At 42.1% G+C, this 13999-nt stretch overlaps 1 protein-coding gene across 2 annotated transcripts in view; it reads left to right on the top strand.

Moving 5' to 3' along the window:
* Positions 1-1946: 1946 nt before the first annotated feature.
* LOC137623151 (5'-3' exoribonuclease 1-like) overlaps positions 1947-13999 on the top strand; it is a 52214-nt gene continuing 40161 nt past the window's right edge. For both annotated transcript variants that reach the window (XM_068353839.1, XM_068353838.1), the window contains exons 1-2: positions 1947-2150; positions 5628-5759. In XM_068353839.1, coding sequence (XP_068209940.1) covers positions 2076-2150; positions 5628-5759 — 207 coding nt within the window. In that variant the 5' untranslated portion in view covers positions 1947-2075. The remainder of the gene's footprint in view (positions 2151-5627; positions 5760-13999) is intronic.

Here is a 13999-nt window from a genome sequence, read left to right as displayed (position 1 = left end):
AATAAAAAAGTACGTAAGAATTGTGAAAGTTTGTGTTAAGCCAATGGAAGTCTCAGGAATTTCAAAGGCAGGAGAACTTCTTAGGTATTACTCACAGCGAGCCTCGCAAGGCACACTGTAGGCATTAGATTAAGGACTTTTCAGCATCCCCGCGACACCCAGCTGCATCCACTTTATGGCTTTCTACTCTATCTTCTCCTCGCTATCTATCTATCTAGCTATCTTTTTATCTAACTATCTATCTATCTATCCAGTTACACATTGGGTATGCATGGTCCAAAGAATTGTGGTGGCCGATGTGGTAACGTCCCTGACTGGTGATCGCTAGACAAGGGTTTGAGTCCAGCTCAAACTCGTCAGTTCCTTTGGTCGCTGCAAACTCACCTCCCTTGTGAGCTAAGGATGGGGGATTTGGGGGAGCCTGTAGGTCTATCTGCTGAGATATCAGCAGCCATTGCCTGGCCCTTCATGGTCCTAGCTTGGGTGAAGAGGGGGATTAGGTGATGATCATATGTATATATCGTCAGTTTCTAGAGCATTGTCCTGAGTGGATAGAGAGAGAGAGAGAGAGAGAGAGAGAGAGAGAGAGAGAGAGAGAGAGAGAGAGAGAGAGAGAGAGAGAGAGAGATAACCTCGCAATGTATGAGTGGGTATAAAACACGTACTATACAATATGGCCAATCTCTAGGTCATTGACACTGTCCCTTGCTACTGCCATTCATGAGTGACCTTTAAACTTGAATTTTCATATTTTGTTACTGTGATAAAGAAAAGAAAAAAAAACAGTGAATAATTAGAAGAAAAGTGAAATTACATAAGCCACTACACTTGCAATTTCCTTAAAAAAGGGATAATGAGAAAAATGACGTATAAGTTTAAGACTTTAAACTATATATATATATATATATATATATATATATATATATATATATATATATATATATATATATATATATATATATATATATATATATATATCATAACAACTAGTAAACAATGAATAACTTTTAAGAGTTTCATAACCAAGTATAGATCCATTACTTAAATTACATTTAGTGATGAAAGTTCAGATATCGTTAACACGCAAATGCTAAGTCTATTTAATAGGTCATGAATAAAGTTGCACAATATGTTGTAAAACCTGGAGTGAATGTATTCATCAGGAATATTCTACAACCCTGTGCTTTCTTATTATACACCAATATAAAAAAATGGTTAATTTTAGATATTTTAGATACTAAAAAGAATATTAGAAGTAAATTTATATTGAATATGATACAATATAGTTTAGTAAAATGCATTCTCCAGGCCTAGGCGATAGCAATGGGGTTTGTTACTATAAACTTGTATGAAAATAGGGTTATTTTTAGATAATTTAGATACAAAATTGAGGAATAAAACGATGTGAATTATTACTTATAAATTAATATATAATATAACAGAGTTTATAGCTATATCAAATCTTTATAAATCGTTTTCTTTTACAGCCAAGGAAAGAAATTGCATACTGAAAGGTGCCACTCTGTTTAAACATAATTTTAATACTTTAGACTATGTCAGTGGTAGTCTATACAAATACAAGTAAGTATTTAAGAATATATAAAGAAAATCATTATTTTAATTTACATTTTGTATGTAATTATGAATTTTGTACATAATTATGAACAATTTTCATAATCACCAACGACAGGAGTATTTATATCACAGGTGTTTGTCACTATAAACTACAAGGAAAAATTGTAAATTATAATTGTTTAAAAACAATATTTTTAATAAAAATGCGGAAATAAATATTTTAGTACATAGATAAAATATTTATAAACATTTTTATAAGCTCATAGTGAACAAATATTAAAATAAATAAATATATTAACTCTTTTTAAAATAAAGTTTTACACCGAACGTTAAATGTAATCAACAAGACACAAACAAACAAGAATTGTTAGTAATGGAATAGCACTCGAACTAAACTGGTCTTATTATATCTCTTAGATACGTGAAAGGTGTAATCTACGGTGTGTAGTGTGTTATGTAGACATTGATTAAAGCCCCAGGATACACAGAATACACACAAGATGGGTGTACCGAAGTTTTATAGGTGGATCAGCGAGAGATATCCTTGCCTGAGCGAGGTGGTCAAGGAGTACCAGGTACCTTACGTAAATTATGTTATTTAGATGTAAATATTTAATTATTAGGAAGATCTTCTTGATCTCTGGTCTAGTTTAGACCCTTGGTCTGTTCCCAGCCAAATTTATTTGTGTAGATGCAAATATTTATCTTCTGGGGTCTAGCCAAGACCCCTGGTCTGGACCTAGCCAAATTTATTTGTGTAGATGCAAATATTTATCATCTTGAGGTCTAGCCAAGACCCCTGGTCTGTTCCTAGCAAAATTTAGTTGCTTAGATGCAAATATAATTTGCTTATTAGTGATAGATCTTCATGAGGTCTAATGAAGACCCCTGGTCTGTTCCCAGACAAATTTAGACTATGGTTGGGGTATCTTAATTCAGATTTGAAAAATGTCTAGGTGCTAGGCAATGATTTCCAACTGGTTATTTTGCATTTTATATCTGACTATTATTGTGGGTTTTAATTACGTAATTTTATGTTTGCAATAATTTTGTGGGGTCTTTTAATAGGAAAACCCGGAGCCTTTGTATATTAGCGGCCAGTTCCTCACGTGCTGATTAAAAATGGACATCAACTAACCTAAGCTTTTCCCCCTAACCTAACCTACAAGCCGTGTCCTTACCTACTTACCTAAGGGGGGGGGCTAACGGCCCCTTGCGACCCCCCTTACACTGCACTATTCTAAGTTAGACAATGATAATACATACAGGTGGCCGCTATCATACATACACCCTGAAAACCCATTAAAGCAGGGTTTTATTATAGTTATGAATGGGAAAAGCTTTTTTTTTTTTTTCACTAAAAAACTGGTGTTTCTTATAGTTAAATGTCTGTTTTCTTCGAAAGTGACATTTATTTTCCCTGCAAATAAAAACTTGATTATCTAAGAAATGATCATCGATGTGGCTAGCGTGCACAGCTCAGCACGTACACTACCGCTTTCCAGTACATCGGAGATTGATGTTTTAATTTTTTCGCAAGTGCACGACGCAGCAAAAACCATTAGATTACTAAAAAAAAATTCTTAGACAGTATAACGGGTTTTCGGTTTATTTGCTGCGGAAATGAAGGTTAAATTCAGTGAAAGTACATTACAGTATCTAGTACAGGAAAAACTATTCTTAATGTTCACAATGTTATTCCGTCCATAACTATAATTTTACCTAAAGGAGTTTATTATGCCTTGTATTAGTGGCAGTTATGCATAATTCATATGCAGACAAGTTGAAAAAATACAGCTCTTGTTTGTCATGGGGGAAATGTTATAAATGGATAGGGAACGATAGGGATATGTCGTAACCTAACCCTAATCTGTGGAGTTGGATCCTCCTTACTTAGCGGCGGGCATCGACCCCCTTGCGACTCCGCCAACATAACCAGTGATACTGTATCATTTAGTAAATCTTAAACATAAAAGCTTCCACTTGCATTCGCAAGTAACCTATGTATAGTGAACCAAATTATATTTACTAATATCAACTATGTTCACTAGCCCCTTTTACCTGCAAATGAAACAACAAAAATGTAAGCATTTTTGTTGTTTCTTCTTGTGAATTCTTATTTTGTGCAAAATTGAAAAGATCTACTTTCAATTTTGATAAAACTTCAGAGCTACCTGTTTAAATGACAAAAAAAAGGAAGATAGATTATCAAGTAGTTTGTAGAACGGCAGATCCAGTTACGTAGGTAAGGTTAGAAGGTGGTTGATTTTCCCTGTTTTTTTCTATACCTGAGCTGACTAGCCTAGTGGCCGCAGATATAGGCTTTGCAGATAAGAAAAGATTATCTTCGCTCTAGGCCCGAGCTGACTCGTGCATGCCTATCTACGAGCCTTTCAAATTACAAAATACAGTATTGTACAACACTCTTGGCCAGCGCAGAGCTGTGCTCGCCGATCTATAAATCTCCTAAATTATGGAATATCATTCAAAGATCTGGACCAAAGCTGATCGCGCCCTCCGATCTAAAACCGTTCTAGGTTATGAAATATCGTCCAATGCTCTAGGACAGGGCTGACTTGTGCCCGCCAATCTACAAACTTACCTAGTTATGAAATAGTATTCAATGCTCCGGGTCGAAGCTAATCATTCCCGCCGATCTACAAACCTTCCTCGTTATGAAAATTCGTCCAATGCCCTGTGGTAGAGCTTATTAACTGTGCCGGCCAATCTACAAAACCCCCCAAGTTGTGAAATACCATACAACGCTCTGGGGCATAACTTACCGTGCCCGCCAATCTACAAATCTCCCAAGTTGTGAAATACCATACAACGCTCTGGGGCATAACTTACCCTTCCTCGTCGATTTCAAAACCTTCCAAGTTGAAATATGTAGTTCAACACTCTAGGTTAGAACTTGCCTGTGTCCATCTGTCTACAAACCTTCCATGTTATGAAATATCGTTCAATGCTCTAGGTCAGAGCTGACCCATGCCCACTGATATACAAACCTTCCAAATTATCATTATTATTGTTCAAAACTCTGCAAGGTTATGTTGGTTGGTCCAAGGTTGTTATTGTAAGTCCTCTCTGTCAGATGAGGACTCAGTACCCAAAGGAAAGCTGGGATAGAATTTATCCTAGTTGGTATCCGCTCCCCTTTCCGTCCACCATTCAGCTGCCTGACAGGAAGTTTCCTAATGCCCCAAACTTATTTGTTCCAGCATAATTATGAATCCACGTCCTTTGCATAGAATAAAATAACAACGAAGCTGGAGAATTGGGCAGTTAAAGTATTTATAACGAGGCATAAACATTGAAGAACAGAATGTAATGAGCCTCACCTTATTCATGTTACTTATTAATCCTGTTTTATATTAATAGTCCCATAAACTTCTCCCTTTTTTCAGTTAGATTTAAATACAGTATGTAATTCTGTACAGATACAGGGATTTTGTTGTTTATTGAAATACTGAAAGCATTTAATTTCTCTCAAGGCTTTAGAGGTAATAAAGCAATTCTACCCACATAGGTAAGGCAGTTTGATATGATCTCGGCTCGCAGGGTTGCAGTCTTTGCAATATTTGAACAAACCAGTCTCTTATTGACTAGATTGAGTTTATATACACCAAAGAATTATCAATGTAAATATAAGAATATCATACCTTACAATTTTCTGTATTTCTATGTAAACTTTGAGTGCAATATCACACTACCCTTCTTTATGCTTTATAGTATTATATTAATACCCTACAGTACCTTTCAGTTAACTAAGTCTTAAATGATTTGCAGTACTGTAGTTGTCATCTTTCATCATTTTAACTTGTTTACAAAATTATAGCCATTTTATTCTTAACAAATTGTTGTGATTAATTTAGCTTTAAATTTATTTTAAAAGAAAAATGTAATAGTTCTTCAAAATGTTGTGTTAAATATCTATCACCGAATTTTTTTAAAATTTTTCTTTTGTACTAGATTAACATCACATTGTAGTTAATTATATTAAAATAATCCACCTGGAAGAAGCTCCTCTTATGATCTTCCATATATTTCAGATACCGGAATTCGACAACCTGTACCTTGACATGAATGGAATCATCCACGTTTGCTCCCATCCTAACGACAATGATCCGCATTTTCGTATGACGGAGGAGAAGATGTTCAAGGACATCTTTCACTATATTGAGGCAAGTTTGATGTCCTATTAAGCTTTGAAGGGACTGCTGGTAAATACAAGTACTGTACGAAACATTGCTTTACAATTTTATTCCAGCTGTTACCAAGTTGTGGAATGATCTTCCTAATCGGGTAGTTGAATCAGTAGAACTTCAAAAGTTCAAAGTTGGAGCTAATGTTTTTATGTTGACCAGGCTGACATGAGTCTTTTTATAGTTTATATATGACATACTGTATCTGTTTTTGACGTTGTTAATAGTTTATATATGACATATCTGTTTTTGACGTTAATAGTTTACATAGGACATATCTTTTCTGACGCTGTTACTGTTTTTAGAATGATATATTGTTAATTTATTCTCATCATTTATTTATTTCCTTATTTCCTTTCCTCACTGGGCTATTTTTCCCTATTGGAGCCCTTGGGCTTATAGCATCTTGCTTTTCTAACTAGGGTTGTAGCTTGGCTAATAATAGTAATTATAATGATAATTTGGTGAGAGACCTATGGTCGTGGTTCTATCACGCCCCAGTAACTATACCGAGTGAGCGAGCTGGGTTAACTCCTGGCATTCCATGCATTCCTTTTTTCTATGGTATATTTAGCAATATTTATGCCTTAGAAATGGTGCTTTAAGGAGCATTTCACTGGGCGACACAGGTTCCTCGGCCAGAAATAGATTTTTCTTACGTCAAAATCCCTTTTTATGAATAGAACTTACCTGGCAGTTATATATATATAGCTGAGTCTCTGACTGCGGCAGAATTTAATCGAAAATCGCGGCAACCGCCTTGTGGTGGTTGTGTGGTTAAATGGTTAACAACCCTTACAGGGTGGTACTTGGAATCATTCCCATTTTCTGTTCCTCAGATTATCTCTGCCGGCCGGATCGACAACATCGTTGGTCCGCCTTTCAGAGTTTTTCGGATCGCTTTCCCTTCATCGCCTTTTTGGACTTCGTTTTTGGTGAAGTACACTGTGTTGGGATTTGGCAATCGTGTTGTTTTTGTTTTTTGTCTTTTTTCCTTTATTATCATGAGTGAGAAAATTCATTATCATGTTTGTGCGAATGATATTTGCAAGGTGAGGTTGCCGAAACTTTCGGTTGACCCACACACTATCTGTATGGGTTGCAGGGGGTTTGAATGTGCTTTAGATAATAAGTGCAAGGAATGCGAGGTTTTAAGTGATAATGATTGGTTAGCTATGCAGCGCTATGTGCGCAAACTCGAGATTGATAGAGTTAGAAGAGCTAAATCAAAGTCAAAGTCTGCTAGTGAGCCTAGCTTAGATTTATCTATTGACCCCTTTGCTTGTAACCCCTTTGGAAGGTATTCCTTCCCCAAATGTAGTGACTCCTGCCCCTTCTACAGGACCTGTGCCTACGGATGACCCTGGGTATGCTAAATTAGCTGCTGAATTGGAGGCCATTAAAGCACAGTTGGAGGCCTTTAAAGGTAAGGGTGTAGGTGAAATTAGTGCTTGTGAAAGTGCAGTGGAGGTGGCGACTGATCGAATCTGTCATACCCCTAGGTCTAGACCTCTACCAAGCTCCCAGGACCAAGGGAGAAGGTACGTCGAAAGCCGAAAGGGGGCGAGAGGTGCTTATCCTCGGTCAGTCGTCGCCTCAGACAGTCCTGTTGCGATCTCCCATGCTGCTCTTGACCGCCGTAGGAAAGGCGTGTCGGATACGTTTGTGTCTTCGCCTGATTGTTCTCCCAGACGTAATTGGCGTTACGAATCAAGACCAATGAAGAGAGGGTGGAACCGGGACGTGCAGTCTCGCTCTCCCTCTCCCGGTTCGAGTAGCAGACCCTGATCCTTCGAAAGACGATTTCGATGTTCCTGTTAAAAGGGCGAAACAGAGAGTCCTTAGCCCAGATAATCCTGCTAGACTCCCTGCTTCTTCTGCCAGCGCTCCCAGTCAAGCCGTACGACAACTGCCGTCTTCGGCACCGCGAGAGCCAGTGGAGGTTGCTAAAGCTTTCATGGTTGTTATGCAGGAACAACTTTCATCGTTAGTTAAAGCTTTCAGCCACCCTTCTCGGTCCGTCAGACGTAAGGACGTCTCTTTGCCTGTTAAGAGATCTTCTTCTAAGAGAGATTTTAGTATCTCTCCCAAGAAACCTCTGCGCACTTCGTCGGCCGTACGACAACGTACACCCTCTTCATCGGCACGCTGCCAGGAATTTCCTTCCCCCCTCTCCCGCCGCCAGGACGATACTGCCTCTCGTTCTCGGCGCCGTGACGATTCCGTTTCCCTTTCGAAACGCCTGGACGTTACTGCCTCGTTTCTTAGGAAACAGGATGAATGCAGTCTGGATTTTCAAGGCGACGGCAGCCTGCATCTTCAGGACGCTTCCGTTTCTCGTCATCGTGACGATACTGCCTCTCGTCATTGTGACGATACCGCTTCTCGTCATCGTGACGATACCGCCTCTCGCCGACTGGATGTTAGCGGCGCTCGGCGCCAGGATTCAAAAAGCTCTCGCTGCCAGACTGCTGGCAGCCCAACTCTTCGGGATGTTATCCTTGAGCAGGACCTCGAAGATATTTCGGAAGAGGAAGAAAAGCCTGCCGACTCTTCTAGCGATTACAAGGTTCTTTCTCGCTCTCTTTTGGAACTTTATGGGGAGGAATTTCAACCTTCGGCCCCTCGTTCTCCTCAGTCTCAATTTACCAGGAAGAAAGCTACTAAGTCTTCAGCCTTCATCAAAATGAAACCTTCAATTTCGGCCAGGAAAGCTCTCGCTAAAGTGGATGATTGGATGAAGGAACGGAGACAAGCTGTCAAGACCACCTTTTCTTTTCCACCGTCCCGGCTCGCTTCCAAGGCCGGTATGTGGTATGAGACAGGGGAACCTTTGGGGTTAGGAGTGCCTTCCTCCTCCCAAGGTGACTTCTCGGCTCTTGTGGACTCTGCAAGAAGGCATGCTTTAAACTCTTCCAAGGTGATGTGGTCCATGTCGGAGCTTGATCACCTCGTCAAGGGAATTTTCAGGCTTTTCAAGGTTTTCAGCTTCCTGGACTGGTCTCTTGGGACTCTGGCCAGGAAGTCTGAACTCCTGGAGGACACAAAGGACCTGACGAGTATCATGTCCTGCATGGACAAAGCTCTAAGGGATGGAGCTAATGAATTGGCTTCCCTTTTCTCAGCAGGGGTCTTAAAGAAGAGGGCCCTTTTGTGCTCCTTCACCTCAAGATCTGTGACTGTTGCCCAGAAGTCGGAGCTACTTTATGCCCCATTTTCACGTCATCTTTTTCCTGAAGCTCTGGTCAGAGTTATCTCCCTTTCTCTGGCTCAGAAGGCTACTCAGGACCTTTTGTCTCGGTCGGCTAGAAAGACCTTACCTGTTGCTCCTGCTCCTCTGAAGAAGGAGGAGAAGAAGTTTCAACAGCCCTTTCGGGGCAGGATCTCCTCGAGAGCGGATTTTAGGGGGAGAAGACAAGAGTCAGGGCTAAGGACCAGCAGGGGTGCGTTTAGGCCCCGGTCCAAAAAATGAGATGGAAGTCCTCCAGACACCAGTAGGGGCAAGACTGTCTCGTTTTTGGCAGCCTTGGGAAAGGAGAGGGGCGGACACCTGGTCCCTCTCAGTCGTCAAGGAAGGTTACAAGATCCCCTTTTTAAAGAAACCACCTCTCTCAGACTCTCCCCTGGCCTTAGTGGCTCAGTACACCGACGCGGGGAAACGAGAGGCTCTTCTGGAGCTAGTCGACCAGATGTTGGTCAAGGGAGCAATAGAGCCAGTTCAAGACCTCGCCTCCCCAGGCTTTTACAATCGCCTGTTTCTGGTTCCCAAGAACTCGGGTGGATGGAGACCAGTCCTAGATGTCAGCTCTCTGAACGCCTTCGTGGAGAAAACAAAGTTCTCTATGGAGACGACTCAGTCAGTGCTGGCTGCAGTTCGTCCAGGAGACTGGATGGTTTCTCTCGACTTGCAGGACGCTTATTTTCACGTCCCCATTCATCCGTCTTCGAGGAGATATCTGAGGTTTGTGTTCCAGGGCAAGTGCTTCCAGTTCAGGGCACTTTGCTTCGGTCTCAGCACAGCTCCCCAAGTTTTCACCAGACTTATGGCGAATGTGGCAGGCTGGTTACACCAGGAGGGGATAAGGGTCTCCTTCTATCTAGACGACTGGCTGATCCGGTCACAGTCGAAAGAGAAATGTCTGGAGGACCTAATGAAAACTTATACGATCACTCAGGACCTGGGACTCATCGTCAACTGGGGGAAGTCTCAGACCGAGCCGAATCAGACTATTCTCTATTTGGGGATAGTTCTGAATTCAGTTCTTTTTCAGGCTTCTCCCTCCCAGGAGAGGCAGACCAGGTGCCTGGACAAAGTCAAAGACTTTTTGAGGAAGCAGGAATGCTCAGCGAAGGAGTGGATGAGTCTGCTGGGAACTCTATCCTCCCTGGAGCAGTTTGTCCCTTTGGGGAGACTGCACCTAAGGCCTCTGCAACACTTCCTCGCAAAGGTTTGGAACAGAAAGATCCAGGAGGACACTTTTTCTTTTCCCATTCCGACAGAGATCAAGGACCTTTTAATGTGGTGGCTGGACCCAGCTCTGTTGGGAAAAGGGATCTCCTTGTTCAAGAAGAACCCCGACCTAGTGTTATTCTCAGACGCGTCCGAGTCAGGCTGGGGAGCAACACTAGGGAACAAAGAGGTCTCAGGTATTTGGGAAGGGAGTCAGGTCAGTTGTCATATCAACAGGAAGGAATTGATGGCCATTTTGTTAGGGCTCAAGGCCTTCAAAACCTCGGTGTCGGGAAAGACTGTGGAGATCAATTCCGACAACACCACAGCTCTCGCGTACATAAGGAAGCAAGGGGGAACTCACTCCCTCTCCCTGTTCTCAACTGCGAGAGAGCTTCTCCTCTGGGCGAACGAGAACGAGACCCAGCTGTTGACAAGGTTTGTTCAAGGGCAGAGAAACATCAGGGCAGACATGCTCAGCAGGAGGGGACAGGTCCTTCCTACAGAGTGTACTCTCAACCCGCATGTCTGTCGGAGCCTCTGGAAGTTGTGGGGCAGACCAGTAATAGACCTTTTCGCCTCCGGTCTAAACAAGAGGATCCCCAACTACTGCTCCCTAGTCCCAGACGAGGAAGCTGTTGCAGTGGACGCCTTCTTGATGGATTGGACGGGGCTGGACATGTATGCCTTTCCCCCGTTCAAGATCATCAATCTGGTTGTCAGGAAGTTCGCTCTCCTTGATTCGGGACGAATGACCCTAGTGGCTCCATTCTGGCCTGCGAGGGAATGGTTCACCGAAGTGGTAGGGTTACTGATGGACTTTCCAAGAAGACTCCCGGCAAGTCCAGATCTTCTCAGACAACCCCACTTCGAGAGATTTCACCAAAACCCCCTTTGCTCTCAATCTGACTGCCTTCAGACTGTCGAGAAGCTCGTTAGATCTCGAGGCTTTTCGGCGCAAGCGGCGAAAGCTATTGCCAGGGCAAGGAGGATCTCTTCTCAAAGAGTCTACCAGTCAAAGTGGGAGACCTTTAGAGCTTGGTGCAGGAGGCGCAAGGTTTCCTCGTCCTCTACTTCTCTGAGCCAGATTGCAGACTTTCTTTTGTACCTCAGGCAGGATGCTAAGCTGGCTGTATCTACCATTAAAGGATACAGGAGCATGCTCTCAACTGTCTTTAGGCATAGAGGCTTAGAGTTATCTCAGAATAAGGACTTGCAGGACCTCATTAGGTCTTTTGAGACAACGAAGCAGGTGCACTTAAGACCCCCCTCTTGGAACCTGGATGTGGTGCTTAAGTTTTTGTGCTCCAGGAAGTTTGAGCCTATCTCGCAAGCTTCTCTGCGAGATGTGACTAAGAAAACCCTCTTCCTTTTGTCTCTAGCGACTGCCAGGAGGATCAGCGAGGTCCAGGCAATCGAGAAGCGTGTAGGCTTCACCCTAAATGGAGCGGTTTGTTCCTTGAGGTTCGACTTTCTCGCCAAGAATGAGAACCCTTCGAAACCCTGGCCTAGGACTTTTGAAGTCCCTAACCTCACGAATCTAGTAGGTCAGGAACAGGAAATCCTCCTCTGCCCGGTTAGGGCTCTCAAGGCTTATTTTGCCCACACTAAGAGCGTGAGGGGTGCTTCCAACTCCTTATGGTGTTCAGTGAAGGATCCTCAAAAACCCCTGTCAAAGAACGCTTTGTCCTTTTTCCTGAGGGAAACTATTAGGGAAGCCCACCTCTTTTGTGAGGAAGAAAACTTCGCCCTGTTAAAAGTACGGGCTCACGAAGTAAGGGCCATTGCTGCTTCGCTGGCATACCAGAAAAATATGTCAGTTAAGCAGATCATGGACGCAACGTTCTGGAGGAGCAACTCTGTCTTCGCTTCTCATTACCTCAGAGAGGTAAGAGTGGACTATGACAAGTGTTATACCTTGGGCCCATACGTAGCTGCGGCTTCTGTATTAGGCAAAGGAGTTACTACCCCCACTCAACCTTAGTTTATGTACTTGTATATGGGTTTGTGTTTTTTATGGTTGTCTGAGGTCCTCGTCCTATGGTACGGTTCCCTCAGTCCAGATAGATAGTTTATATCTATTTCTGCAAGGTTAGATGGTTAGCTTTCGTAAGGTTGCAGGTTTTTTATATGGGAAGGTAGTTTTCTGAAGTCTAGTCAAGTTGTTGGTCCTACCCCTTTGACAGACTCGATTGAGTTGTTTGCAGCGTAGCAGGTCTACTCCTGGCTGAACACTCCTAAGGGAAAGCGACTCTAGAGGCAGTTACCTTTGAAGTCAGCTACCTTAGCAGGTAAGGAATCAAGGTGTTTGTTCTCCTACAACTCTTTTGTTGTTTCCCCAACTATGTTTTTTCTGTCTGTTTCCCTCCTCCAAATGTGTGAATCAGCTATATACATATAACTGCCAGGTAAGTTCTATTCATAAAAATGGAGTTTTTATGATGAAACAAAGTTTATGAATACTTACCTGGCAGTTATATATATATTTTAAAGCCCACCCACCTCCCCTCAGGAGACAGGTCGGGCAAAGATAATCTGAGGAACAGAAAATGGGAATGATTCTAAGTACCACCCTGTAAGGGTTGTTAACCATCTAACCACACAACCACCACAAGGCGGTTGCCGCGATTTTCGATTAAATTCTGCCGCAGTCAGAGACTCAGCTATATATATATAACTGCCAGGTAAGTATTCATAAAACTTTGTTTTATCATAAAAACTCCATTTTTATTCATCTCGTCTGGTAGTGAGACCAAATCCTTGTTTGCAAATTGGTGGTTTACTGTATGTTGTTGAAGAATCTATTTTAAAAGTGTTTCTGAACTTGAGGTACTTTATGTTCTTTATTCATTACATCTCATATCAATTATATATTTCATTACTTCCTTTTCTCACCAGGCTATTTTGTCCTGTTGTAGCCCATGGCCTTATAGTATCCTACTTTTCCACCTAGGGTTGTAGCTTAGCTAATAATAATAATAATGGTGTGTCTTATTACTGTACTATTGCTTATGGTCTTTGAAAAGGAAAGAAAATGAGAATTTTCTATAAATTTTAGGGGAAGAAGCAATATGAACATGAAGGAAAGATCTTGGAAATAATGTCCTCACTTCTTCTTCCCAGCTGGTTCCCATTTTTATATGGGGTCGCCGTTGCGGATGAGCCGTTTCCATCTTTTTCTATTCTGTGCTTCTGCCTCATCAATCCCCCTCTCCTGTAAGTCTCCTCTCACACAGTCCCTCCATCTCTTTCTTGGTCTCCCTCTTCTTCTTCTTCTTCTTCCCTGAACCTCCATCTCCATAGTATGTCTCCCAACGTGGTACTCATCTCTCCTCATCAGGTGTCCATACCATCTCAGCCTCCCTTCCTGCACTTTCTTTGATATTTCCACCACCTTTGTCGACCCCCTTATGTAGTCATTTTTTATCTGAAATAATGTCCTCACTATCAGTAGAATATAAATTCCTAATTGGCCAATTCAAAGTGTGGCTTGTAGTTTAATCATGAGAGAAATAGAGATGGAGAGAGTTAAGACATGTTAACATGGCTGGGAGGAACATAAGAGAGGAAAGGTCCCCTTTTTTTTCAATATTAAACTTACCCGATAATCATGTAGCTGTCAACTCCGTTGCCCGACAGAATTCTATGGAGGGATACGCCAGCTATCACAATACTAGAAGGGGGTGTACTTACCAGCGCCACCTGTGGCCAGGTACTCAAGTACTTCTTGTTGACACCTCCTCAATTATTCCTCTGTCGTGCTTCCGGC

This window comes from Palaemon carinicauda, chromosome 30 (assembly GCF_036898095.1).
Source record: "Palaemon carinicauda isolate YSFRI2023 chromosome 30, ASM3689809v2, whole genome shotgun sequence".
In the NCBI taxonomy this organism is placed as follows: Eukaryota; Metazoa; Arthropoda; class Malacostraca; order Decapoda; family Palaemonidae; genus Palaemon; species Palaemon carinicauda.
The sequence above is the reverse complement of the archived record's forward strand: the minus strand, read 5'-3'. Positions and strand labels throughout refer to the sequence as shown.